Source organism: Dryobates pubescens, chromosome 6 (genome assembly GCF_014839835.1).
Source record: "Dryobates pubescens isolate bDryPub1 chromosome 6, bDryPub1.pri, whole genome shotgun sequence".
NCBI lineage: Eukaryota > Metazoa > Chordata > Aves > Piciformes > Picidae > Dryobates > Dryobates pubescens.
Window position 1 is genome coordinate 20,143,921 of NC_071617.1, and position 26,833 is coordinate 20,170,753.

General features: G+C 39.4%; 1 protein-coding gene across 1 annotated transcript in view; it reads left to right on the forward strand.

The window, feature by feature from the left end:
- Window positions 1-26,833, forward strand: part of SYNE1 (spectrin repeat containing nuclear envelope protein 1) — a 259,224-nt gene that overhangs the window by 104,411 nt on the left and 127,980 nt on the right. Inside the window, exons 60-77 of the mRNA XM_054162702.1 lie at window positions 239-394; window positions 1,856-2,020; window positions 3,704-3,876; window positions 4,735-4,888; window positions 5,053-5,196; window positions 7,357-7,521; window positions 8,303-8,620; window positions 9,284-9,439; window positions 10,824-10,994; window positions 11,775-12,101; window positions 13,114-13,266; window positions 14,569-14,736; window positions 17,781-17,957; window positions 18,804-18,950; window positions 20,195-20,320; window positions 21,684-21,860; window positions 23,702-23,967; window positions 24,441-26,601. Of these exons, the coding sequence (XP_054018677.1) occupies window positions 239-394; window positions 1,856-2,020; window positions 3,704-3,876; window positions 4,735-4,888; window positions 5,053-5,196; window positions 7,357-7,521; window positions 8,303-8,620; window positions 9,284-9,439; window positions 10,824-10,994; window positions 11,775-12,101; window positions 13,114-13,266; window positions 14,569-14,736; window positions 17,781-17,957; window positions 18,804-18,950; window positions 20,195-20,320; window positions 21,684-21,860; window positions 23,702-23,967; window positions 24,441-26,601 (5,304 nt within the window). The remainder of the gene's footprint in view (window positions 1-238; window positions 395-1,855; window positions 2,021-3,703; window positions 3,877-4,734; window positions 4,889-5,052; window positions 5,197-7,356; window positions 7,522-8,302; window positions 8,621-9,283; window positions 9,440-10,823; window positions 10,995-11,774; window positions 12,102-13,113; window positions 13,267-14,568; window positions 14,737-17,780; window positions 17,958-18,803; window positions 18,951-20,194; window positions 20,321-21,683; window positions 21,861-23,701; window positions 23,968-24,440; window positions 26,602-26,833) is intronic.

Consider the following 26,833-nt stretch of genomic DNA (forward strand, 5'->3'; position numbering starts at 1 on the left):
GCATTCTGATCTTCAAATAAGAGGAGAACTGTTTTCAAAAATTGCTGTTGATGATCCTGTTCCATCAAGTTTTGCATCTCCACATTTCTTATGACATGCTGTTTTGTTTCTGTGGCTGTATGGTGTGCCTCTCAGCAAGCTTGCCATATGCCACTTCTGCTTTTCATGGGGCCTTCAAGCTTCTCTATTTCCTGCTTCTTTCACCCACTCCTAATATTTATGTGCTTGTGCTTTACAGTCTGTCCTTGAGGAAATAAGCTGCCACGAGCATCAGCTCAACAGGCTAAAAGAGAAAGCTCAGCAGCTGTTGGAAGAGCAATCTGTCAGCAAAAGCTTTATGCGCAGAGTGTCTCAGTTGTCTTCTCAATATCTTACTCTAAGCAATCTGACAAAGGTAATGCACCCAGTGTATGTGCATTTAAGCAGTTTGTTTCATGTATGTGGGGAAAAGAGACGAATGTGCAACACTGCAGTTGTCTTGTCTGCTCTGTGGTATTTCTGAGCTATATTGCCTTTCACACTGGCTTTAAATTGTAGGAAATAAGACCCAGATAATTCCATGGATTGTCAGCAAAATGGAATTTTGGGCTTTTGTTGTGGTTGTTGGGGGGTTTTTTGGTGTGCTTTTGTTTGTTAATTTTATTTTTTTTAAAATGTGTTTTGATTAAAAAGTAAATCCCACAGACAGAGATCTCTTAGACTGCTTTTGAAGAATCGGGGGGGGGAGATAAACCAAACTCTAAAGCATCAGGCTACGAACTGAGAGTTTAACCTAACTTTGTTTTGTGGAGGTGTGCTTGGCACACTTCACCATTTAATAGTTTTACCATCTCTATTGTGTGAACAGGTAAGAAGGTCTTTGTGTAAGGATTGTGATTTTTCACAAAGTTCCAGTTATGAAGGAGGCTTGATAATGAGTTAGGTTTATACCTACTGCAGTAATGAAAATAACAATTCAATTCAGAAAGTATTTGATCAATGGCTAGTTTGTTGACATGTGTGACATGCTGAAAATTATTGTATATCTGGCCACATTAAATTCTCATGTCTGCAAACTGAGCAAGGGAAGGATGTAGTAGTTAGTAACGTTGGCTTATGTGGACAGAAGGAAATATCAGGATAAGGAGTCTGAGGCAGAGGATGCGTATGATCCAGCTTGTGAGACAAGACCCTTAAATTCTTTGGATAGCTGTGGATGCTTGAGAAAGATCCCACTCAGTAAATTCCAAAGCCTGTTTCATCAGCTTGACTTCAGTTCTCTGTCATAGTGTGAAATACTCTACTCTGTATTCCTGTTCACCTCAAGCCTTTTAGCAATGTACCTTGAGCATTTATTTTTGACCTGTATGAGTGCTAGTGGGTTTTTTCCAGAGGTAAAAAACCAGTGGGAGTCATTGAGGAAAATGGGGCTTTTTCTTCTAGGTACAAAATAATGCTGCGGTGGTATAGCTTCACAGTCTTAAATCTGTCTTGTGCATTGGCAGATTTCACAAATTATCTTCAGCTGCAACACTGAAATTGAGCTAAATTGTGATGTGCTGGATTTTTAAGAAAATATGAGATCAGAAAATTCTCACCTACTTTGGATGAAAGGAGACAGATGAAGCCTTACATTTAGAAAACAAAATAAACTATATTTTTTAAAATGCCATTTGTACATTGTGTTTGAACAACTTTTGTGTTTGTGTTTACAAAACTCATTCTGTGTTCAAGTATGTGTACCTGTAGTTATGAATTTATGAAGAGAATTTCTGATTACTGTTTGTGAAATTTACTCTAATAAGTCCATAAATTAGGTATGGGGAATAAGCAATCCTTAAAGAGGTGCTGTTGCTAATTGCTGTATGAATTGCAGGAGAAAGTTTCCAGAATGGATAGGGTTGTAGCAGAGCACCAGCAGTTCTCACACAGTGTCAAGGATCTCCAGGACTGGGTAGCTGATACAGTTCACATGTTGGATTGCTACTGTCATCCCACTGCAGACAAGAGTGTTCTGGACAGCCGGATGTTAAAGCTAGAGGTATGGTAATGACAGACTCCAAAACCTGCTGGTTTTAGACTTGTAAGAGGAATGGAAATGTAGGACACTTTACATTAGTTGCATATTAGTGTAATGACTGTTGTTGTTCAGACACTTGATTTTCATTTTACTGAAAAATAACTCTTTTTATAGAGGAAAGAGTTCATTACTAGAAATTTTATCTACAAAGGATATAGGAACCTTTATTACATGGACAGCCACATATATGCAAATTCTTGGAAAACTCAAAAGATCACAGAATCATAGAATTGATTTGGATGGAAAAGACTTCTAAGGTTATTGAGTCTGTCAACCTAAGACAAACATGGCCATTAAAGCATGTCCTGAAGTGCCATGTCCACACATTTCTTGAACATAGAATACATAGAATAAACCAGGTTGGACGAGACCTTCAAGATCATCGCGTCCAACCCATCAACCAATCCAACACCACCTAAACAACTAACCCATGGCACCAAGCACCCCATCAAGTCTTCTCCTGAAAACCTCCAATGATGGCGACTCCACCACCTCCCCAGGCAGCCCATTCCAATGGGCAATCACTCTTTCTGTATAGAACTTTTTCCTAACATCTAACCTGAACCTCCCCTGGCGCAGCCTGAGACTGTGTCCTCTTGTTCTGGCTCCACTACCTCCATGGGCAACCTATTTGAATGCCCATGGACTCTTTCCTGTCAGGAAAGAAATGTTTCCTAACAGCCAATTTAAACCTTCCCTGGCACAATTTCTGGCCATTTCTTCTTATTCTATCACCTGATACTATGGAGAAGAGGCTAACCCCAACCTCACTACAGCCTCCTCCAGACAAAATAATCCTAGTTCCCTTAGCCACTCCTTATAAGATGTATGGATGCTTTGTTGCTTTAAAGTATTATTGCCTAGTTCTTACAGGTGACATGGATGATTCAGAACAGATTTTCCTTTAATTCCTTTAAAATTGTGACAGTTAAGTAAACAGCATCTATTGATATACTGCACAAAAGGTGTTGAAGAGCAGTATTCAGAAAACTATACTTTTCATATTATTGATGTCTCAGATTTTGAGCCATGGACAAGTTCTCAAAACATCAAAAATTCGTAGCAAAATTCTAAGATCATGTTTTGCCACTTATTCTCTAGGTCTTCTCAGGTTCATGCTTTCAGGCTTTCCATGACTTTGCATAGTGATAGAATCTGTTAGTTTGCAATTGTGCAGCTCTAAGAGATGAAGTTCCTAGGCTGATGTTGCTGATAATGAGTTTATGTGTTGGTACTTTTCTGTTGCAAACAGATTCTAGAGTTGTGGGCCTGTATTTCAGTCCTGTACAAGAGCTTTGTCACATCTCATTTTCTCTATGAATGAATCCTCCTGCTTTCAACCTAAATGTCATTGCCATTGAATGTTAGGCATTCCACCTGAGAGTACCTTCTTGGTACACTGTAAATACCTGTGTAGATTCCATGAAAACTTCTAAGTCAACTAAATTTTTTATTTTTAAATTCTTTTTTTTAATGGCTTAAACCTACTCTTTCAAAGGCACTTTTTTCGTGTGAAGCCAAGCTGTGAACCACACTGTCCTCTTCCAATTGACTCTGCAAGTTGCTCCATTTGTTCAGTACATTTTATTGGTGAGCCTGTTAGTATTTTCATAGCTAGTTAAATAACATGTGCTCACTTTTTAGGGACTGCTAGCAGTGAAACAAGAAAAAGAAATTGAAATGAAAATTGTTCTTACAAGAGGAGAATCTGTTCTGCAAAATACTTCTCTGGAGGGAGTACCAGTGGTTGAAAAGCAGTTACAAACTCTGAAGGACAGTTGGGCTTCTCTTCTATCTGCTTGTATCCAGTGCAAGAGGTAAAAAGGGTATGAGGTTCAGAATGACATTTAGCAATAAAGCACTGTCAAAATTTTTTGAAAGTTAATTTGCAAAGTTTTGTTATTATATGTGTTAAATTTTTATAAAATGATTGCATGTGTCTAGAGGCCTTGGGACATTTATTTAAAGTAGAAAACTGGGAGGAAATTTGAGGGATCTAATCTTTGTTAACACTTCCTGTCAATATATTCTTAAAAGTGGATTCCATGTTCAGAAATTTATTGCAGATTTTACTTTGAGTTGCACTTTATGCCTTGAATTATTCTCAGAACTGAGAAGAGCTTACCATGGACATAAATGGTTGACTTTGTCAAGGTCCTGCCTGTTTTTCCACTTGCTAGCATTTCAGAGAAGGTGCTGTCATTGCAGTGTCCAGTAGTGATGCTCAGACTGATAGAATCCAAAAATGCGGGGAAAAAGCCCCAGCCTTTTTGGTGGAGCATCGCTGGTTCCTCTAATTTAAAACTGCAAAGGTAATTAAGCATTAGAAAGCAGCAACTTTTGGATGTATGCAGAGGGACAGAAAATTTCTGATTCAGGATCTTATGCTTTCATTTGTATTTTATTTACTAAAGCTTGAACGTAATAGCTAGATACATACCTTACAGACCTCCTTAATATTCCAAGTTTGGAAAACTTAATATATCTTTATCAGTCAAACAGTGTTCCTAGTTAAAATCTGCTCGGTTCCAGTACCTCTGTCTTGTACTGCTTAGCTTGTGGTATATAATTCTTACAAATATAGTATGAAATAACTGTGTATTACTACATCTCAGTGTGTGAATAGCATGAGAATCTCCACTATCACAATGAATATATATATTTTTTAATTGCAGTCAACTAGAAGGAGCTCTCTCCAAATGGACAAGTTACCAGGATGATGTTCGTCAGTTTTCCAGCTGGATGGATAAAGTAGAAACAACTATTAATGCTCCTGAAAGACAATATGCTGAATTGAGGGAAAAAACAGCTGCCCTCAGCAAAGCAAAGGTGTGTTTACTTTGCAATAAACCAGCAGCAAGTCCGTATCACCTTACGAGCCACGGGGTGGGGGGGTGGGGAAGGGCAAAAAGCTGAATAACTGCAAGGTTGGTTTGTGGTTTTATTTTAATGATGCCCATTCATAAATGTATCTTTCTCTTTCTGTTTTGCAGCTGCTCAGTGAAGAGGTATTGACTCACAGTAGTCTGTTGGAGACAATTGAAATGAAAGGAAGTGGGATGACTGAGCATTATGTCACTCAGCTTGAACTCCAGGACCTTCAGGAGCGTTATAAGTTTCTCAAAGACAGAACAAGGGTACAGTTTGTCTTGATAACAATCCCTTTTGTTTTGTTGCCAACAAGGAGAAAGAGAAAGTCTTTTCATTGATTATTTAGTTTACAGTTAAATGAATAAATGTTTGGGGTCTTCTGTAAATTATTGTAATAGAAAATCATTACCATGATTTATTAATCTGTAATCCTGTATCACTGAGCTTCAGATCCCTTCATAAATGTTCTAAAAATCTAAATCTGAAAAGGTAATGAGGAATTCCATGACAAAAATCTCACTGACTTCACTGCAGATATGATTTTACCCATTGTGACTGCAAAGTTGGAAGCATCTCAGAATCTACAATATTCATAAATGTATGTTTTGCAGCAAATGCAAGCAGTCATCAGTTGGTTAATTCACAGCTGACTGACAAATGCAGAAAGTTATTGAACTGCAAACCTTATTAGCAAGTAAACTGACTCAAATGTCAAAAGGGTCAGCATGGTAAGTACAACATTCACTGATAAGTGTTAGTATCATAGCTGTGGAAAAACTTAGGGCATAGAGAAATAAAGGTCAAGTTGGGTTTTAGTATCAGGTATAAACTAAAGAAGAAACAATTAAAAGAACTGGTGATTCATTTAAAGCTAGGTGATTATCTCCAGTTAACCCAAATTCCTTTGTGGTAATTAAATAATGGACAGGCAAGTTTTCTTAATGACAACAGTGTAGTGAAATTGAATTTTGATGTCTTTGTCCTTTTGAAAGGACCAAAATTCATTTACTCCAAAACACAAGTGATTCACTCTCTTCCACAACCACAAAGAATGCAATACACTCCCCTTTTTTGGGCTTCCTGTGAATAAACTCATTCACATTTGCCAGAGAGATGAGTAAGTCCTGGTAAGTGCTAGTGAGTATCTGGTATTCTGAAGTTCCTTTGACTTCTACTTTTTTTCTTCCCTGGAGCTATGCAGACCAATTCTATTTGCTCATTTTGAGCAACAGCATGGGAGCAATGGCTGATAGTCTGCAGAAGCAAGAGCGCTGTACCTCTTCCCTCATTAACAAAGAAGCATCTCTTCTTTTTATTTCTACCTAATGCCCCAGATGATTTTGGTCTTCCCCACTCCCAACTGCGTTCATGATGTTAAGTGACAAGAGCATGTTCGACTCTTAGAAAGAAATTCAAAGTTCAAAGCAAATAGCTGAGAAGTAAGGAATGTTCAAATCCTTTAATAATCTGGCCAGATGGGAAACCTGACAAGCTTCTCCAAAGATTTGTGGCTTAAGTATGAGCAGACCAAGGCCTGTAATTCCTTGTAGCCACTGCCAAGAGGCAAAAGAACTCAGATAGCTCTTTCTCTTTTCCCACTCCTGGGCCATGGACAGACCTTGTACTGATAACACTTCTCTTTTCTTCCTTCCTTGCACTACCCAGACCTGTTAAAAATAGGTGATACAGACAGTACACTCATGCCTGCTGTTTATGAAAGTGTTTTTCTTCTGTGTAGCCTGATGCCATCTGAACTTGATTCCCTTTTCTCATCATTTGTCAGAGGATGTGAAATCCATATAGAATACTTTTTTTGCACTTAGATGAGTTTTTGCTACTATATCACACCTTTCCTGCTGTGCACCAAATACAGTAATATTTTAGTGCTGGATTGTGAAATTATTGTAACTGGCTCACCCACATAACCAGAAAACTTGCTGTCCTCTGTGCTCTGTAAGATCTGCGTGCAGTGGGCTTGGGAAGTCTTTAAACCTAAAAATACCAGATACTCTTCATAGAAAATTATTATTTCATTGGCAAAAAAAATAATGTGAAGGGAAAAAAAAAAGCAATTTCTGAGCTGATACTATTATTAATCACTCTGGTAAAGTTTATTTAAATTGATGTTAAAATTAAGAAGATCTTTTGTTATTAGACAACAAGGTGTGATTTCTGATCAAAACTTCAGATCTCAGAAGTCACGAATTTTCACAAAGAATCTTTTAGTATAATTTTCTTTATCTTCACATTTGCACTTTCTTTCCCTGTAATTCATTGAACCATCCTGAGACTCAAATTACTCTTGAAATATGGGAAATCTCAGCATCAACATTTTCCCCTTGATCAAAGTCCAGGTTTTATGTTTTCTTGGTTTGATGATACACTAAGGTATATTATATATAAATATATCACATTTTAACAATCAGGAGGCAGTAGCAAAAGCTGAAGGACTGCTTAACTTGCATGAAGAGTACCAAAGAAATCTGAAGGCCTTTGAAGTATGGCTGGAGAAAGAACAGGAAAAACTTGACTGTTTATCACATCTTGATGGTGATGCCCAGAAACAGGAGGCAACGCTCCGAGATTTACAGGTACATAATGTGTGACACCCTAAGTAAGAAAAGTATTTTTAAAAGCTAGTAGTAAAAATAACTGAATAATATTAATTACCAGACCAAAAAAAAGAGAAAGGATCTTGTTTTCATCTTGACAGTGGCTTGGAATCACAGTTTATATATAAATCCTTTGTTGTTCAAAAGTGGTTCCAGTAAAGTCAGTGGAAACATTGTTGTTCATTTCCAGAAAGAAATGTCAGGTATTCTTGCAAGTACTGAATTTGTTTTGGATGTTGGCCTGCCTCTTCTTTTCCCTGCATTTCATAAATATCAAAAGCATTCTTTTCAGTGGGTTTTCATGCTCTTCTGATATGTCTACTTTCAGACTTCTAGTCCGGAAGGCTCTCATGGTGAAGTGTGAAGACTTACTGAAACACTTAAGTGTCAGTGAAGACTGAACCTATAGTACTTCAGTCATTTCTCAGTTTGATTTTAAGCTGATTTGAAATGTCTGTTGTTGCTAATATTTTAGAACTGATGATAAACTTAGCAAAAGGGGAAAGAATTTAATATGTGCTTTGCCAGTAATTTTCTCAAATTCACTTGTCAGTGATACTCAGTTTGGTTTGTGAGCGAGCGTGCCATCATAGGTGTTAGCAGAGATAGTGCAATGCATGTTCAACCTTAGATAACCAAAGGGAGTGTCTGGATAATGTGAGACAACTGCTTTTGTCTTAAGTAGAACCAAGGCTTTGTTTGACATGTGCAAATTAAAGCTGTTAATGTAGGGTACATATCCATAACTCTGCCTTTACAGGAGCTGCAGGTCCACTGTGCAGAAGGACAGGCTTTATTGAATGCTGCTGTCCATGCCAGAGAGGAGGTAATTCCCTGGGGTATTCCCCAGGTAGAAGACCGAGCTTTGGAATCCTTACGGCAGGATTGGCAAGTTTATCAGCACAGGCTTTCTGAAGCAAGAAGCCAATTAAATGCCACTGTGAGCAGGCTGAGGTTAATGGAGAAAAAAATTCAGAAGGTTAATGACTGGCTAACAGACCTAGAGGAGAAAGTTGCTATCAGGACTGGGAGGAAGTCTGATAGAGCAACAAAGGAGTTGCAGCTTCAACAAATGAAGGTAAAAAATATAGCTAAGGCATTCCTTAAAATACCATGTAATATTTCCAAATCAGTTCCTGGTTACACTGTGATAACAAAAGGAAACATTGCAGTTTTTACTGAGTTGGTGCCTAGAATAGTGAATCAAAGACAGCTTATTTTGCTTTCTGGGTACAGATTTCTCTCATTTTACTGGTAGAAATATAGCTATAGCAATGTTGAAACTGTATAGGGAGATCTGCAATTCATATGCTCTGAAGTGGAAAGGTGGTAATGAATAAAATGTGACCACGTGTCTGGTGTTTTTGCTGTGTTCATGTAGTAATTTTCCTTTAGTCACAGCAAGAAGACATGGCTCTGAATAAATACAGGAACCAGATTTGAAGAGATTCAAGATTACAGTTTGCAGTCATCTTTTAAAATTCACAGTCACCTTGAGCAAATTCTGTGGGAAGTCCAAGTTTTATCTCTGTTATTATTTGCTGAAGGGATGAAGTATTATATCTATTATAATAAAATGCAGTCAGTCCATATGATATGATACAACTTCCAGCATATTTGTTACATTTACAACTGTATATTTAGTTTTGTTTTCAATGATTTCCTGACTTAGTTACAAATAAATTATTGTGGTGAAGATGTTTTAATTAGTCATATAAACTGGAAAATATCTTTGTCATAGAAGTGGCATAAAGAAATTACAATCTACAAGGATGATGTAGAGGAAGTTGGGGTATTGGCTCAGCAAATACTAGAGGAAAGTCTCACTGCAAGTAGAATGGGAAGCCAGGCTACGCAGCTTACATCTCGCTACCAAACACTACTTCTTCATGTCTTGGTAAGTAAAGAAAATTAATTTATTCTAACATCATAACTTGCTGGTTAAGAAGCAAATATAAACACATTTTCTTAACTAGACTTTATTAGAGTTCATTCATTACTGCAGATTCAATAATATAGTATTCACATATGTTCATATGTGTTCATATATAGACACACACATACAAGCTGGGGTTGGAGTGGCTGGAGAGCAGCCAGGCAGAAAGGGACCTGGGGGTACTGTTGACAGCTGGTTAAACACAAGCCAGCGGTGTGCCCAGGTGGCCAAGAAGGCCAATGGCATCCTGGCCTGCATCAGGAATAGTGTGGCCAGCAGGAGCAGTGAAGTCATTCTGCCCCTGTACTCAGCACTGGTTAGGCCACACCTTGAGTAGTGTGTCCAGTTAATGGGCCCCTCAATTTAAGAAGGATATTGAGACACTTGAATGTGTCCAGAGAAGGGCAACATCTGGTGAGAGGTCTCGAGCACAAGCCCTGTGAGGAGAGGCTGAAGGAGCTGGGGTTGTTTAGCTTGGAGAAGAGCAGGCTCAGGGGAGACGTTATTGCTTTCTACAACTACCTGAAAGGAGGTTGCAGCCCTGTGGGTGTTGGTCTCTTCTCCCAGGCAGCCAGCACCAGAACAAGGGGACACAGTCTCAATCTGCAGCTGGGGAAGTTTATGTTTGGGATGAGGAGAAAGTTCTTCACAGACAGCATGATTGCCTGTTGGAATGGGCTGCCCAGGGAGGTGGTGGAGTTCCGGTCCCTGGAGGTGTTCAAAAAAGGATTGGATGTGGCACTTGGAGCCATGGTTTATTTGTCATGAGGTGTTAGGTATTAGATAATAGGTTGGACTTGATGATCTCTGAGGTCTTTTCCAACCTGGTTGATTCTATGATTCTAAATAGATTTCATTAGAGAACATTAGTGTTAAATCAGATGTTACTGCTTTTTTTAGCAGTTGCAGAAGACAGCTTCAGAACTGAGTGTGTTTTGAATGTTAAACAACCTTTAGAGAAATGTTTTCATGTTACCATTGAACCGCATGGGTAAAGGGAAAATTTGAATTGGTAAGGTACAGCCTTCAGGCTGCTTTAAGTATTGTCTCGTAGTGCCATAATCACAAGTCACAATTCAAATTCCAAAATACAAGCACATTTTTCAGTGTTTAGCTTTAACTCAATTTTAACACTACCAGTTGCTATAGGTAGACTCTGACAAGACTAGTAAGAATTATACACTAGGTCTGAAAGAACTCAAAACCTATGTGTTTAATCCTAGAGTATCAGGGTTTATTAATAAAAATTTATTAATAAAAATTTATTGCTATCTTTAGCCAGTAGCGCTGATAAAAATCTAGGTGATCCTTATTTCCTTCCCCTACCTTCCATATTTGTTTCAAGGAGCAAATAAAGTTTCTGGAAGAAGAAATACGGTGTATGGAGGAGTCAGAATTGGCTTTTAGTGCTTACACAAATTGGTACGGAGCTACAAACAAGAACTTCAGGAATGTGATCACCAAGTTTGACGTGGTTGATAAAACAGCAATGGACAAAAAAGTACAGAAACTAGAGGTACAGCTTCCTTTGAATGCAATTTTTGTTTCTGCTCACTAAACAGTATCTATATTTTAATATGGATTTTAACAGCTGCTCAAAATTCACCTGGTCCAGAGACCACCCAGTATAATTCTCATGCCATACACACACACGATCACAGTTTGGTTGTTGAGGATATGAGCGATTCTAAGTAATTTAATCCTACCCTTCTGTAAGGCATGTATGAATATGTTTTGGTGTAGATTAAAACGTAGAATAAATTCCCCTTGCAAGGCTTCTTGTCATGTATATTTTATACCAGTATGCACTGTGGCAAGAAGTACTTCCTGTTTCTTCTCATTGAAATAACTCAGTAGTGGAACTCACATTTCATCTCAGAGTTGTAAATTAGTTTTTCCTTTGTCCTGCAACCAAAAATGTACTAGGAGGAAATTTTCATCTATTCCAGACTTTGGAGTACAAATCCTCTCCTGATGGCCCTCATTATCTGTTTATCTTCACAAACCTAGTGCATAACAGAAGTATTTCTTTCTTGTCTTCCTTGTAGTCTGCCATATTTTAACTCCAGGGAATTTTGTCATGAAATGTCTTTTCAGTTTCCCTAGCAATTCATTCAGTGTCCTTACAAGAATTTAAAAATAAATAAGTCAAATTGTTAGCTTCTCACTCGTAATAGAACTATGGCAAATAAAACAAAAAAAGCTAATAAAGAAAAAAACACCAAACAAACAAAAAAATACCCACAAAAGGGAAGGGATTGCATACTTTTTCTGTTAACCAACACTTGCTTCACAGCTGCTGTTGAGTGATATGGACATAGGCCACAGTTTACTGAAATCTGCCCGTGAGAAGGGGGAGCGAGCTATAAAGTACATGGAGGACAATGAAGTTGATGAGTTAAGAAAAGAAATTGAAGGTCACATGGCACAGCTTGAAGAGCTGGCTGGGTCCATCAGGAAGGAGCACATGACTTCAGAGAAGTGCCTTCAGCTGGCAAAGGAGTTCTCAGACAAGTACAAAGCACAGACTCAGTGGGTCTTGGAGTACCAAGCCATGCTACATGCTCCAGTGGAGCCAAAGAGTGAACTTTATGAAAAGAAGGCCCAACTGTCAAAATACAAGGTAAAAAGGGGTTACATCATTGTAGTATTGAATCAGTTTTGACCTAGTGACTTACAATAAGTCTTCTATCCAGATGTCTAAGTTTCTCCAATAAATGTGCATGATACCTCTGCTTTGGATGTCCAAATCCTCTAAGTGAAAATGTGCATGATACCTGCATTTACAAACCAGAGCAAACACCTGCATTTTAATGAAGGGTTAGTTTGGATTTTTTTTCCAGCCATAATAATGACTAGAAAAAAATAAACAACAAACTTCATTGCTTCTCTTAATGATGTTTGTGTAAAATACTTCAGGATTACAGATGTTTCAGAAGATATGTAGTAGGTATAGCTGTGATAGACCTAACTTTCACCATGGCAACCCATGTAGTGCTGTGCTTTATGTTTGCAGCTAAAAAAGTGTTGCTAACAAACCAGTATTTTGGCTGTTGCTAAGCAGTACCTGCACACCATCAAGGCTTTCTCTCTAAAACTGTCCTCTAGCTCTCACCAGCTTCAGTACTCAAAGTTGAACATTAAAGCTGTGTGCTTGTTTCCTACACATTTGGGAAACTGGTATCTCACTATCATTTGGTTGATGCTGGCATGTGCTGTGGTATCTGAGCCCATGACACAATGATGTAACAGGTCAGATTGCCTGCTCTTGAGGGTATAGTATTATGCACTTGTTTGCATTTTATATCATTAAGGGGGTAGTTTTGGTGATGCTTTCCCACCTATTTACAGAGTTTCTCTGAGCAGAGTTTCTTCATCTTCAGCGCTTGCATCTTGTGTCTTCATGTGTATTAGCTGCTACCCATTCACAAAAGGAGTGACTGCTTTTAGATGCCTGCAAAGCAGTAATTTCAAAGCATGGCTGAGAAACATAGTCTTCTACTGGTAGCAAAGCTCTTCTCTAGAGAGGGTCATAGATACCATGATAGAAGGCTGTGCTTCAAAACAGGAGGAGTTAGTGAAATACCTATTCAACACTGAAGACATATGTATGTTAATTTTTGCTTGCATTGTAGTCCATACAGCAGACTGTTTTGTCCCATGAACCTTCAATAAAGTCAGTGATTGAAAAGGGAGAAGCACTTTTTGATGTGGTGAATGATGTGACTCTAAAGGACAACATTCAAGACCTTCTGAGCAGTTACCAGGAACTCTGCAGCACAGCAAAGGTAAAATGTCAGGAAGAGAGCTATAGGTTCTTTGGATTTTCAATATTTTTTCCTTCTTTATGATGTTGACTACTTGTTTCATGTTGTAATGTCACACCCTCTATAGAGCCAGTTAGATATATTTTTTTTTTCTGTGTTTGAGAGAAGGGGGTATTCTTGAATATGGAAAAAACTTCTGCCTAAACAAATCTAAGTGCAGCTGAAATGAATTTTGAGTGTGACAGGTGATGTGTTTGTAGCACTAAGGGGAGATAGATCACTGAGTACTTTGTGCTATGGTTATTATTTGAATTGCCTTGAATAACTTTCTAGGTACACTGTTTCTTGAAAGGATAAGATGCTCTTACATTTTACCATTTTGTGTTTTGTTTCTGCTGGATCTAGCCCAATTTAATCTAATTTAGTTGTTGAATGGAAGTCACTAGAGAAAATGAACTGCAACATGGCCAAAATTTAATTCAGCAATGGTATTATTAATTAACACTGATTTGTTAGTCCACATGTGTGTAGTACTTTGAAAGATCTAATACTTCTAAGTACATCCTAAAGTATGATTATTCCTAAAGCTTTTAATAGCTTATACTTCTAACAAGGATAAGCTCTGCAAGCCATATTAGTACTTATGTTTGACCTAAGCACCTTGAGCTGCCAGTCCATCCACCAATAGGTGGTGTTTGTTGTTGTGGGGCTTTTTGTTTGTTTTGTTTCACAGTGGATTTTTAGTTTACAGTCATTCTTCTGGTCTGTACCACAAAACTTCCATCTGTTGCATTGGATCTAGTATTGATGACTTAAATGTAGATAAGTTTATATATAAAAAAAAACAAAAACCACACCAAAAAACACACAAACAAGAACTTTGAAAGAATACATCCATTTTAACTTAATATGAACATTCTTAGGTTGCCTACTACAATCACAGGCAATATATTCATACAAAGGCTGTAAACAGCGGGAATACAAACTTAACGTTTGGTAGGTCATGAGCAGTCTCTCAGAGTAAGTAAGTAAGGAGATCCTCAGTGTCTTCCTCAGTCTTCAAAATATGGGTGCTTTCTTTTTCTGGAATGAAAATACTTCTCAGTACCACATTGTTTATTCACACAAGTAATCCCTTTGATGTTTTACTTAATAGTCTAATAATTTTCAAGTCTCTCAAAGAAACATACATTTCAAAGATAGTTCTCTTCCTGTGCTTTCAAGGTATTTGTGTGGGGTTTTTTTTCTGTTTGTTTGTTTTGTTTTGTTTTTCATAATTACAATTTCTCGACTATTTAATTTTGATTATTGTGAACTCTGCAGGCATATGTTGAAACCTTAGAAGTGAAAGTAAAAGAACATGAAGATTACAACAGTGATTTGCAAGAAGGGGAGAAATGGTTATTACATATGTCCAGCAGGCTGGTCAGCCCTGACCTCATGGAGAGTAACAGTCTGGAAATAATCACTCAACAACTAGCTAATCACAAGGTGGGTTTGCTATTGGGTAAACTGCCTGTATCCAGACTGTATCTCTACTGTAGACCTCTAGTCTATTCATCACTCACCTGCTTTATCCCTCTTATTGCTGTCTAAATAAACATCAGTATGATTAATGCAGTTAACAAATCTACATTGTTTTGTTAGTACTGTTTCCTGAATGAGAGTGCATCTGCACAAGAGCTTTTATGTAAACTGATCTAAATTCTGTGCCACATTTTTTCTGCGATGTCTCAGGAAACAGACCACAAAAAGCAGATTAGGTTAATTTCAGTTCTAAGGTGTTTTTTTGCTCTGGTACTTTTGAGGATTAAAAAAATACTTTAAATTTTCAAACTATTTTCATTTTAATTCCTCCACACCACCACCTTTGTCAACTTGTAACATTTCCTCCATCAGCATATTGTTAGGGTTGCTATTAATGATAATGCACTACATTGATAAGCAGTGCTTTCTAGAAGATAAAGATAAAATCCAACCCTCCCCATCACTCCCTGAAACAGATTCCAAGGGAGAATTCTGAAATCTAACTCATTGTGATCAGTGTGTATTATTCTTTAAGTAACCTCCATAGACTCAAATTTGATTCCACTGTGTTGTAGTTTGAGCTGGGTGCCCCCCTGGTGCATTCACTTCCTGTGTCCAGAAGTCCAGCCCAGAGGGATGGACACAGGAAATTGTGTATTTCCTACCATAATTCTTTGCACCACTATAAGATCCAGTGCGGAGTCTGGCACTTCCTCTTTCCTTCCCTCTCCGAGACTTGGTAACTGGGGGAGAGATCTCCCGGCCATGGGCCTGATTAGGCCCAAGGCCACAGGGGGATGGGCAGTCTCAGGCCTGGCCAGCTGAGACTAGCCCAGCAGAGGGAGGGGGAAGAAGGAGCCCTGGGGGTTTTGGATGCACCCTCAGGTGGGGATGGGATCTTTCTTTGTCACTGCGCTTTGGGTTCTCTGTAACATTCACTGCTTTCTATTTAAACTTTCATCACCTTTGCAATCCGTTTGCCTGAGTCGTTATTTCTGCCTGTGGTGGGGAGGGGATCTGCCCCAACCCATTACATTTTTGGCGCCCAACGTGGGGCCAACTGCAGCTCGGATTGCAAAAGATGGAGAGTTTAAATTTAGTTCTGGGCGTCGATTTGGGTTTGGAAAGTTGGGGCTCAGGTTTTGTGTTACCGGGGCGACTGTGTGAACTCCTGTGGACTGCAGAAGGATAGCTGGTGCGTGGCTGATGGCATGGAAGTCCCTACTGTTGTTTGGGAACAGCGAGGGGTGGTTCTTTCTGTGACTTTCTGCCCAGGGTAGCTTAAGAATGCTCGAGTAGCCTAAGAAGGCGAGACCTGCCTTCTCCTCGTTCTCTGCGGAGCGGCGGGGAGCGGAGGAGGGGCAGCGGCAAGCAGAGCGTGGTCGGCCCGCGGCCGCTGCGGGGAGCGGACACCCGCGGCGAGTGGGCAAGCGACTGCTGGAGGTGACTCGGACTCTGCATCGCGGCGACAGAGACGGCGGGGGCCGGGCCGGGCCGCGCTCAAGCGGCGGCGGCGGCACCGCCCGAGCCGGGCTGCGTTCAGGCGGCGGCGGCAGCTGTAAATCTTTCCCTGGTGTTTTCGGACGTGTTCCGAAAATGGCGCCGAGCACCTGGCTCCGCCTCCCTGCTTCTTCAGCGGGCTGTGGCGCAGCTCCTCCCTCTGCCGGGGGTGGAGGTTGTGCAGCCGGATGCTGTCCTGCCTCGGTACGTGAGCGCCCAGCCGGGGGGTGCGGAGTGCCTCTGACATGCATCCGTGTAGCTTTGGTCCGCGTGAAAGCGGTTGGCTGCGGCACCCTGGATGGATTGAAAAAGGCAGTCGTGGAGCCGGATTGTTCCGACTGGCCTGCCCCAGGGGTGGAGAATTTGCCGCTGAATAGGAGAGTAAAGGCTTGGCTGAGAAGTTGTGAGGTATTTCCAGGTGACCAGGATGTCCCAAGGAGTCCACAAGGAATTCACACTGCAGGAGAAGGACTGCGTCGCTGGGAGGTTCCATCACATGAGGAGAACTGGAATGGACTGATGCTTGAGCCTGAATGAGAGACTGTTTGAGTGGACGCCCAGATGAAGATATGGATTCTGCCGGACATGTCATCAGAAGTTTTCTGATCTGATGGATGTGTTTGGGTGCAAAGATTATGGTATGAAATACAGGGGTGGCATGTTGTAGTTTGAGCTGGGTGCCCCCCTGGTGCATTCACTTCCTGTGTCCAGAAGTCCAGCCCAGAGGGATGGACACAGGAAATTGTGTATTTCCTACCATAATTCTTTGCACCACTATAAGATCCAGTGCGGAGTCTGGCACTTCCTCTTTCCTTCCCTCTCCGAGACTTGGTAACTGGGGGAGAGATCTCCCGGCCATGGGCCTGATTAGGCCCAAGGCCACAGGGGGATGGGCAGTCTCAGGCCTGGCCAGCTGAGACTAGCCCAGCAGAGGGAGGGGGAAGAAGGAGCCCTGGGGGTTTTGGATGCACCCTCAGGTGGGGATGGGATCTTTCTTTGTCACTGCGCTTTGGGTTCTCTGTAACATTCACTGCTTTCTATTTAAACTTTCATCACCTTTGCAATCCGTTTGCCTGAGTCGTTATTTCTGCCTGTGGTGGGGAGGGGATCTGCCCCAACCCATTACACACTGAAGTCAATGGAAAGAACTGTCTACAGCAAACAGGCTTATGGAATAATTGATGATTCAGCATCAGATTTTTAGTACTCATTATTAGCAGAAAAGGTGGTGGGGCCCTAGAGAGCACACAAAAGTGAGTTAAGGGTCATCATGAGGCATGAGCATATAATGCTTGCACTGATCTATGTACAGACTTTTGACAATGATTTTACAGTTAATATGCATTCTAACAGCTTGGCTGTAACAATACACCCTGTTTGCAACATTTTCCAAAATCTGAAGATAAAGACTGTTTAAAGAAAAAAAAGGGAAATAAAAAGGAGTTCATTTAAAAAGCAAAACATTTTAAGTTTAACATTTCTTCAAAAATACTTTCTCTGTTTCTTAGGCTATCATGGAAGAAATTGCAGGATTTGAGGATCGTTTGAACAACCTTAAGAGTAAAGGTGATTATTTAATCAATCAATGCACAGAACATCTTCAAGCAAAATTTAAGCAGAATGTACAAAGTCAACTTCAGGGGACAAAGGACAGCTATTCTGCCATATGTAGCACGGCCCAAAGAGTAAGTCTTGCTACTGAAATGTTTTAATACCATTTAAGAATAAAATGCTTTGTTATTTCTAGAAGTACTTGTATCTTTAAATGGTTTAAAACTTTCTACTGTTTCCATTTAAGTGGAGACTACAGGTTGCTCCTGTAGCACTTCATTACTGTGCTGCAGTTGAATTCCTTGTGATCCAAATGTTGCCTTGCAGACAGGGAAAGTAGCTGCCTATCAATTTTTGCCTTAATCTGTCAACAGCCTCCATACCTTTACGTTACACTAGCTTCTGAGCAGCTGCAGCAAATAAGTTAGAACTATTCCTACTTCAAAAACTAAGGAGTGGATTGCACTCAGTGTCAGAAGTGTGCATATGTACATAGCAGGTCTTAATTATGTAGTAGGAAATACTGTCTCTCTTAGTAAAACCAGAATATACAGCTAAGAAGGGCTAACTGGGTCATTCAGTTAATCCAATTAGCAGATCAAGACACCGTAATCTATAAAAACCCAACAAATCAAACAAAGCCCTAAAAAGTAGACACCATAGTAAGATTTGTAGAGGTAGGTAAAACCACACACTAGATCAATGGTAAAATGTTGAACAAGAATATAGAAATAAGGGACAATGCTTTTCATTTCCATCTTTACTTTTTTGTTTTCAGAAGCTGTGCCTCAGCTATTGTCCACAAATTAGCAAGATGCAGTGTGAGCTAAAGGAGCTTTCAACTCTTGACACTTTTATGTGCAAGAGCTAAAATAACCACAGTCTTAATAATTCTGTTTTAACTACAGTATTCAAGGTGGGAGAAGGGAGTTAATAGTTGTGTTTGAAAATATGGTGACCTTACAAAATACTTCTTTTAGGTGTACCAAAGTCTGGAACATGAACTCCAGAAGCATGTCAATCATCAGGATACTTTACAACAGTGCCAGACATGGTTGACTACCGTGCAGTCAGAGCTAAAGCCAACTACATGGCCACCTTTCAGCCTGACAGATGCAGTGAAACAGGTAAGAGTTCAGCACTTGAAAGTGATCAGTTATATTTAATGAGGTGAATTCAGGTAAGAGATTTATATTAATAGAAATTATATACTCTGTCTGACCACCTCAGAGGGCTGTGTAATATTCACGGCTCCAAAGGGAATACCTTGAATGAAAAACAACAGCAGACAAAAAATCACATAGGGCTTTTGCAAACTCTGCTTAATGCTCAGAAATATGTTACCTGAAGAAAGGTTGGCTAATTAGACAAACCTGCTCATATAATCCACAGATGTATCTAGCAGAGAGGTTATGTCTTTGTGCATGTCCAGTTGCCTATCTGTCTGCTAATGTTCCCATATGAGACCTGCTTTCATTGTGCCATGGGCACAGACTCTGATATTAAGCAATGAAAACAACTTTTTCAACTTGAAGAGCACAGAACTGCTTGTAGCCCACATTAGCCATTAAGAATGGTTTCTTTGTTTCTTGATTATTTTTAGTAACTTCATGTATTTTACATTGGTTTTGTACCTTGTTTTCAAGGGGAGAGCAGCAGGTAATAGTGGAGCCGGGGGTGGGGGGGTGTGTGGGCAGCAGGGCAGCAACTTCCCAATGACTTGCAGAACTGCAGCTCACAAGTGAGGAGAGCAGAGTTCCCCTGGTGTCAGCCACCATCTGGTGATCACCAGGCAAGTCTGTAGGGACATGGTCAGTTCTAGATGGAGGCATGAGGTCGGAGCAGCAAAGCAAGGCCAGGAGGATCACTCAGACACACCTTTACCTGTAGTGTAGCTCAGGTGAGGTCTGTAGGTGGGTGAGGTGAGCTTCCATGGAAAATATCAAGAGTAAGAACTGTAAATTGTGTCATGATGTCAGATCTTGACAGTTGTAGATTGAGAGAGATTTAGAGGGTGTGGGAAAACATGTCATTAGGTTGGTTTCCCCATGATCTCTCAGACATTGGAGAATTTTACGGGCGTAGGAAGATGGCACTTTAATAATTCACCTGGGAAAAGTAAATCACCTTGTTGAAACCATGTGTATCTGTCCAGTTCTTTATTAATAGCAAAATAAGCTAGGTAATGCATGTCAGTAAGCCCTTTAATAATTGAATCCTAAGTTTTTGAGCAGCCTTACACTATTTTATGAAGTATGTCTATGTTTCATCTTCTGGAAATAAGCTAAAAAAAGGTAAAATGCACAATTATAATAAAGCAAGAGATTATTTTCACAGTCTCAGAGTTTATTTGAGGATTGTCTTTCCTCAGGTAAAACGTTTCCGGGCTCTGCAGGAACAGGCCAATACATACTTGGATCTTCTCTGCTCCATGTGTGACCTGTCTGATGCCACAGTGAAGAGTACAGCAACAGATATTCAACAAACAAAGCAAACGGTACAAGATAACCACATCAACCCACTTTTAATCCTATTTAGAGCTTTAAATGCCTCATCTAGCCTCTTTTAAAAAGGTCATATTGGGTAATGGTTTAAAGAAACGTCGTCTTACTTTCAGCTTAAATATTTCTTTTAGAAATAGTTTCCTTCTTTTTTTTTTTTAAAATTATTCTTTAATTAAATCTACACATTGCCACCCTGATAGCAATACAAAGATATACAACAGAGGTTGCTAAAGGTACTTAAGCCATTTTGCAAGATGTTTGTCTAAGGCCACAGAAATATTTGTGGGAGAAAACCTGTTCCGAATGATGTGTTTTCGTAGAACACAGTTCAGTCTGTTCTTCTGTGTATTGTCTTAAAGCTTAGACATATTTTACAGTTGTTATTGATGTTCTTATTAGGGTATACTAATATATTAATTATACCATATTAATTTGTAAAAGCATATCTCAAAGTAGCTTAACACTTGGGTTTAGAATAAAATTATAAATATAGGCTATTAGTAAAGAAACATTGTGAGCATTCCTGTTGTTGTAAACATGCAAAGTTTAGTTTCACATACACCCACGGCAAAGTGCTTGAGACTACTCCTAGCAAGAGCAGAAATATTAATATATACCTTAACAGCATTCCATACCAGAGAAGCAAATTGTATAAATCCAAGTGATCCATTAAAAAATAAAAGAGCAATACAAACTTTGACTAGCTGAAAAAAAAAAAAATCCATATCTTCAGAATAAGATTCTCCTTTTATATGTTAAGTACTGAAATATTTTTAAGAAATCACAAAGGGTACAGTGCTGAGATGTGTTAAGCTGGTTGAGTGTCTGAACCTTAAAAGCACCCTACTGCTCTACTTGGAGCAAAAGAAGCTGTGTGGCTATTGGTTTAAGGTGATTGATGGGCTCAGATACAGTAAGCATTCTTCTTACTGGCATTGTACAAAAAGCATATAGGCCAACTAACTAATAAAAGTGTTTAGTTAACCTTTTCTTTGGTCTTGCACAGGCATGTATAGTGCAGTCCAGCAATATTCTTGGCATGAAGTGGACTAAATTATACAGTTAATTTAAGCTTTAACAGAAGACATAGAACCATCTGAAATACACACAGTTAGCCATACTTGACTTATTGCAAGCATATTATAATTTTTAATTTTTTCCATCAGATTTCCTTTCATAGGTCTGATTTTTATGACTTGTTAAGGTTAAGACTCTTTTTGTGGGTAGTATTAGCTCACTCAGAATCTAATGCAGAAACTAACTTTAGTGCTCAGAGGAAGAATGGCAATCATCCTTCATTCTCCAAAAATAGATGCATTAAAGCATTCTTATTCCTTTTCATTTCTTTTCCTCTAGATTGAGCAACAGATAATGCACTCGCAGTATTTGGCTCAAGGTTGGGAAGATATCAAACAAATGAAGGCTGAGCTCTGGATATGTTTCCAGGATGCAGATCAACAACTACAGAATCTGAAAAGGAGACGAGCAGAGTTGGAGTTAAACGTTGCCCAGAATATGGTAGTCCAGGTTAAGGTAAGGAGACTTTGAGTTAAGAGCCAGAAGGTAAGGAAGAATTTAATCCTGTGGCTGATATTATTATAATCCACATTATATGGACATATTGCACAGAATTGCTAATACGCTTTAAGCAAGAGCAGAGAAAAACAGAGGGGAGTTTGCTTATTCTTGATACAGGGTGACACAGAAAGCAAAACACTGTGGTTGAATGTTTCTGATTTTGTTTTGTTGGGTTTTTTTAACAGTAGACAATTTTCAGCCTACTGTCCTCATTTGCCATTGCTTTGAATAGGCTAATTGCTGATCACAGTGGACCTGAAGAGGATTTCTGCAACTGGTGCTTGCTAAGTTCTTTGATTTCAATACTTCTGAATTAATTCAGTCTCTTTCAAAACTAGTCGAGGAAGCTACTCAATGTTACTTGAGAGTAGGTATAATGGAAAACAAATTTAATTTATCCTAAAAAATGAAACAAGTGCAAACAGAGTTTCGCTCATTCTTCCAGAAGAGAGAATTTTAATGTCCATTCTACACACATTGAAAACATCAGTAACAAGAAGAAACAGAAAACCAGATGACTTCTTTGTTAAATGATCAAATGCATGAGTTTTGCATTCTTGGTCTAGAATTTGCTTGTTCCTTTTATAGTATTCCAAGATCAGTGATAGGTAAGCAGTGCTTCCTATTTGTACTTATTTTACACGAGTGCTTGAAAAAAAAAGTCATAGCCCTTGAGGATACCTTTAGGAGCATGTGGACTGAAAACTCTTATACCTAGATATTCTTAAGAGTCCAGAAAGAATCAGGAGTCTGTATTTTGTCACTATTTCAGTCAGGAATTTTGGATTACTATGAAAGGCAGTCACGTGCTTTACTGTTAGATGTGCCACAATATATATTTTTTACCATGAATTTGCCCTGGTAAAGATAGGTGCAGAACTACATTTGAAACAGTCACAAATTGAAATGAGACAGAGCTGGGCTCTAGCGTCTTTTCTTTAGGAAAAGGGTTTGACCAGAGGTCAAACCCTTGAGGTCACTTCCAACCTCTAATATACTGTGATAGGACTCCTACCAAGCCTAAGGAAAAATGCATTGTCCCAGCCAAGTGCTGAAGGAGGATATGGTTGTTTAGTTATAGTTATTGAAAGAAAAATTGGGAAATATATTTACCCTAGGCAGTGTGTAATTACTGGAAAAATATGTGCTTACTTTTAGTTTTCAGTATTTGTGTATTCTGGTTTTGGCTTCTCTGTGACTCCTTACTTGGTAAGAAATACGTATGCAAATGAGCCCTTTTTTTTTTTACTGCAGTTTAGTAACTGAAATAGCAATCATACCTAGATAATAATTGGCTTTGTTTCAATAATGACAATGATAATGGTTGCTATTACAGAAGTAGGAACAAAACATAGTATGGATGTGGGGGCTCACTGACTCATGGACTCTGCTTCATATTTTTAGTCTCTTATGAAAAGGAAAAGCTAAAAAATGAGCAAAAACAGTACTGGTAAAATGACTGTCATATGTCCCAGTGTTTTGCATGTTTTAGTCTATAGTGGGAGCAATGCTAGTCCAGACAACAAGGTGTGACTGGATGGTGATTTCTGTTTATTGCTGGCACTTGGAAACTGCTCTGCTTTGCTTTCACATCTATAACCAATGTGCCCAATAACCTGATAAATTGGGGAGGAAGGTTAGGAGAAGGGAGAGAAGGCACTTCTAATTTACACCTGCACAGTGTTTGTCTGGACTGATAATTAGGCATTACACATTTTATTTCCTTCAGAGTTTTTATTTAAGTTACAGCTTTTAGTAGGCATCACCGTGTATGTTTTGACTTGTATCTTTTTCAGGAATTCAATCAGAAGTTGCAGTCTAAGCAGTCAGCTCTTAATTCTGTGACTGAGAAGATGAACAAATTAACCCAAGGGCAAGAATCACCTGAACACAAGGAAGTAGGAGAATTGAGCAACCAGTGGCTGGACCTCTGCCTTCAGGCACACAGTTTGCTGATGCAGAGGGAGGAGGATCTACAGAGGACAGGGGATTACCACGATCGCTTGAATGTAGTTGAAGTTTTCTTGGAAAAGCTGACAAAAGAGTGGGACAACTTGGCTAGGTAAAAAAAACAGTAGCGCAGACAATGCTAATCCAGTGCATATACACTGAGATTCACTAAATGTCCATTTTCCCATGCTTACTTAAAAGCAAGCCTCCCCTAATAAATACAGAACTATTCTTTGTATTGAAATAATAAGAGTCTGAGAGGCTGTATCTTCAATGTTTGTCTTTAAGGCAAGTACTAATTGATTCCCATCTCAGAATATAGCATTTTTGGACGTTGAAGAATTTTGACTATTATGGTGTTGTGCTTTGTCCACCAGACTACTGTATTAAAGCTTAGTTGCTGCTTAGTTGCAGCAGTTAGCTGCTGATAAATAACTACATCTGCTTTGTATCTGAATCTGAAAACTGTAGACACTATACTATTGATTTCTATATATAGTGAGCTTATAATTCATGCTGACCTCTTCTGAATGCCTGTCTTGAGATAGGATCTAATAATTTCTGTTCTGTCCATTTTGATAACAGGTCTGATGCTGAAAGTACAAATGTGCACCTTGAAGCTTTGCAAAAATTGGCACTGGCACTGCAGGAAAGGAGATTTGCTCTAGATGATTTGAAAGATCAGAAACAGAAGATGATAGAACATCTGAATCTTGATGACAGAGAATTAGTAAAGGAGCAATTTGGTCATTTTGAGCAACGTTGGACTCAACTGGAGGACCTTGTCAAAAGGAAAATTCAAGTTTCTGTTTCAACCTTGGAAGAGCTCAATTTGGTGCATTCCAAATTTCAGGAACTAATGGAATGGGCAGAGGAGCAGCAGCCTAGTATATCAGAGTCTCTTAAACAGAGCCCCCCTCCAGATTTGGCTCAGAGTCTTCTCATGGATCATTTTACCATTTGCAGTGAGCTTGAAGCCAAGCAGCTTGTTCTGAAGACTCTTGTGAAGGATGCTGACAGGGTGATGACCAACTTAGGGCTCAATGAAAGGCAGGAGCTGCAGAAAGCCCTTTCTGATGCACAGCACCATGTAGATTGTCTCAGTGATCTGGTTGGACAGAGAAGAAAACACCTGAATAAAGCTCTGTCTGAAAAAACCCAGTTTCTCATGGCAGTCTTTCAGGCTACAAACCAAATTCACCAGCACGAGAAGAAGGTAACATTTCCAGAACACATTTGTCTGTTGCCAGAAGATGTAAACAAACAGATCAGGGCTTGTAGGAATGCCCAAGCTAACCTGAAGGCCTATCAAAGTGAAGTCACAGGGTTATGGACTCAGGGAAGGGATTTAATGAAGGAAGCATCAGAACAAGAGAAAACTGAAGTGTTAGGTAAACTGCAAGAACTACAGAATGTGTATGACACTGTTTTACAGAAGTGCAACCAGAGGTTGTTAGAACTGGAGAAAAATACAGTTTCCAGGAAATATTTTAAAGAAGACTTGGATAAAGCTTGCCATTGGCTAAAACAAGCTGATATTGTCACATTCCCAGAAGTCAATGTAATGAATTCTAATTCTGAACTGTACAACCAGTTGGCAAAATATCAACAGATTCTTGAGCAATCTCCAGAATATGAAAATCTCTTGCTTGCATTGCAAAGAGATGGCCAAGAAATCCTACCATCACTTAATGAAGTGGATCATTCTTATCTGTATGAAAAACTTAACATTCTCCCTCAGCAATTCAATATTGTCACTGCTCTGGCAAAAGAAAAATTGTATAAGGTTCAGGAAGCAATTTATGCCAGAAAAGAGTATGCCTCTTTGATTGAGTTGACAAGTAAAGCTCTTACTGAGCTAGAAGATCAGTTTATTAACATGGACAAAGCTCCGGCTGCTGTTGTAGCTAAAGAAGCTATGTCACTCCAGCAGGCCTACAGGGATCTCTTAGGTGAAGTGCTGAGCCTTGGTACAGCGGTAGATGAGCTAAACCAGAAGAAGGAGGCCTTTCGAAGCACTGGCCAGCCATGGCAACCAGATGAGATGTTAAAACTTGTCACACTGTATCACAAGTTAAAGAGGCAAATAGAACAAAAAATCAACCTGTTGGAAGACACAATAGAAGCATGCCAGGAGCATGAAAAAATGTGTATGCAGTTTGAGGCACAACTAGAGGCAGTGAAGAAGGAACAGATTAAGGTAAATGAAGAAACACTCCCAATAGAAGAAAAGTTAAAAATATACCATTCTCTGGTGGGCAGCTTGCAAGACTCTGAGAGTCTTCTGAAGCAGATAACTGAACATCTAGAAGCCCTTTCTCCTCAGCTCGACTCATCTGCATGTGAGGCTACAAATCGCCAAGTGCAGTCTTGGCAAGAGAAACTAAAGTCTTTGCATGCTGCCATTGGTGACACGGTGATGGAGTGTGAGAACAGGCTTGTGCAAAGTATAGACTTCCAGACAGAAATCTGCCGCTCACTCGACTGGCTGAGATGGGTGAAAACAGAACTTAATGGAACATTATGTTTGGACCTGAAACTGCAAAGCATCCAAGAAGAAATCCGAAAGGTTCAGATTCACCAGGAAGAAGTACAGTCAAGCCTAAGAATAATGAATGCACTGAGCAATAAAGAGAAAGAGAGATACATGAAAGCAAAGGAGCTGATACCTGTTGACCTGGAAAACACTCTTGCTGAGCTGACAGAACTAGATGGTGAAGTTCAAGAAGCTATACACATGAGACAGGTTAGCGCACCCTAACTGTCACTAGTTTCTTGCTCACAAAGATGAAAAAAGATGAATCTTGGTATTATAATCATCATGAAAAGATTGATTTCTAATAGTCTTGTTTGATTTTTTAAATTATTTTTTTTTTTAATGTCTTGGGTTGTGGCCTGTTGCCGTGGATGACTTGGGTTGGGGCATGGGGAGAAGGCTTCCCTAATACACATTTGTATCTGCATGTAGAACTGCAAAC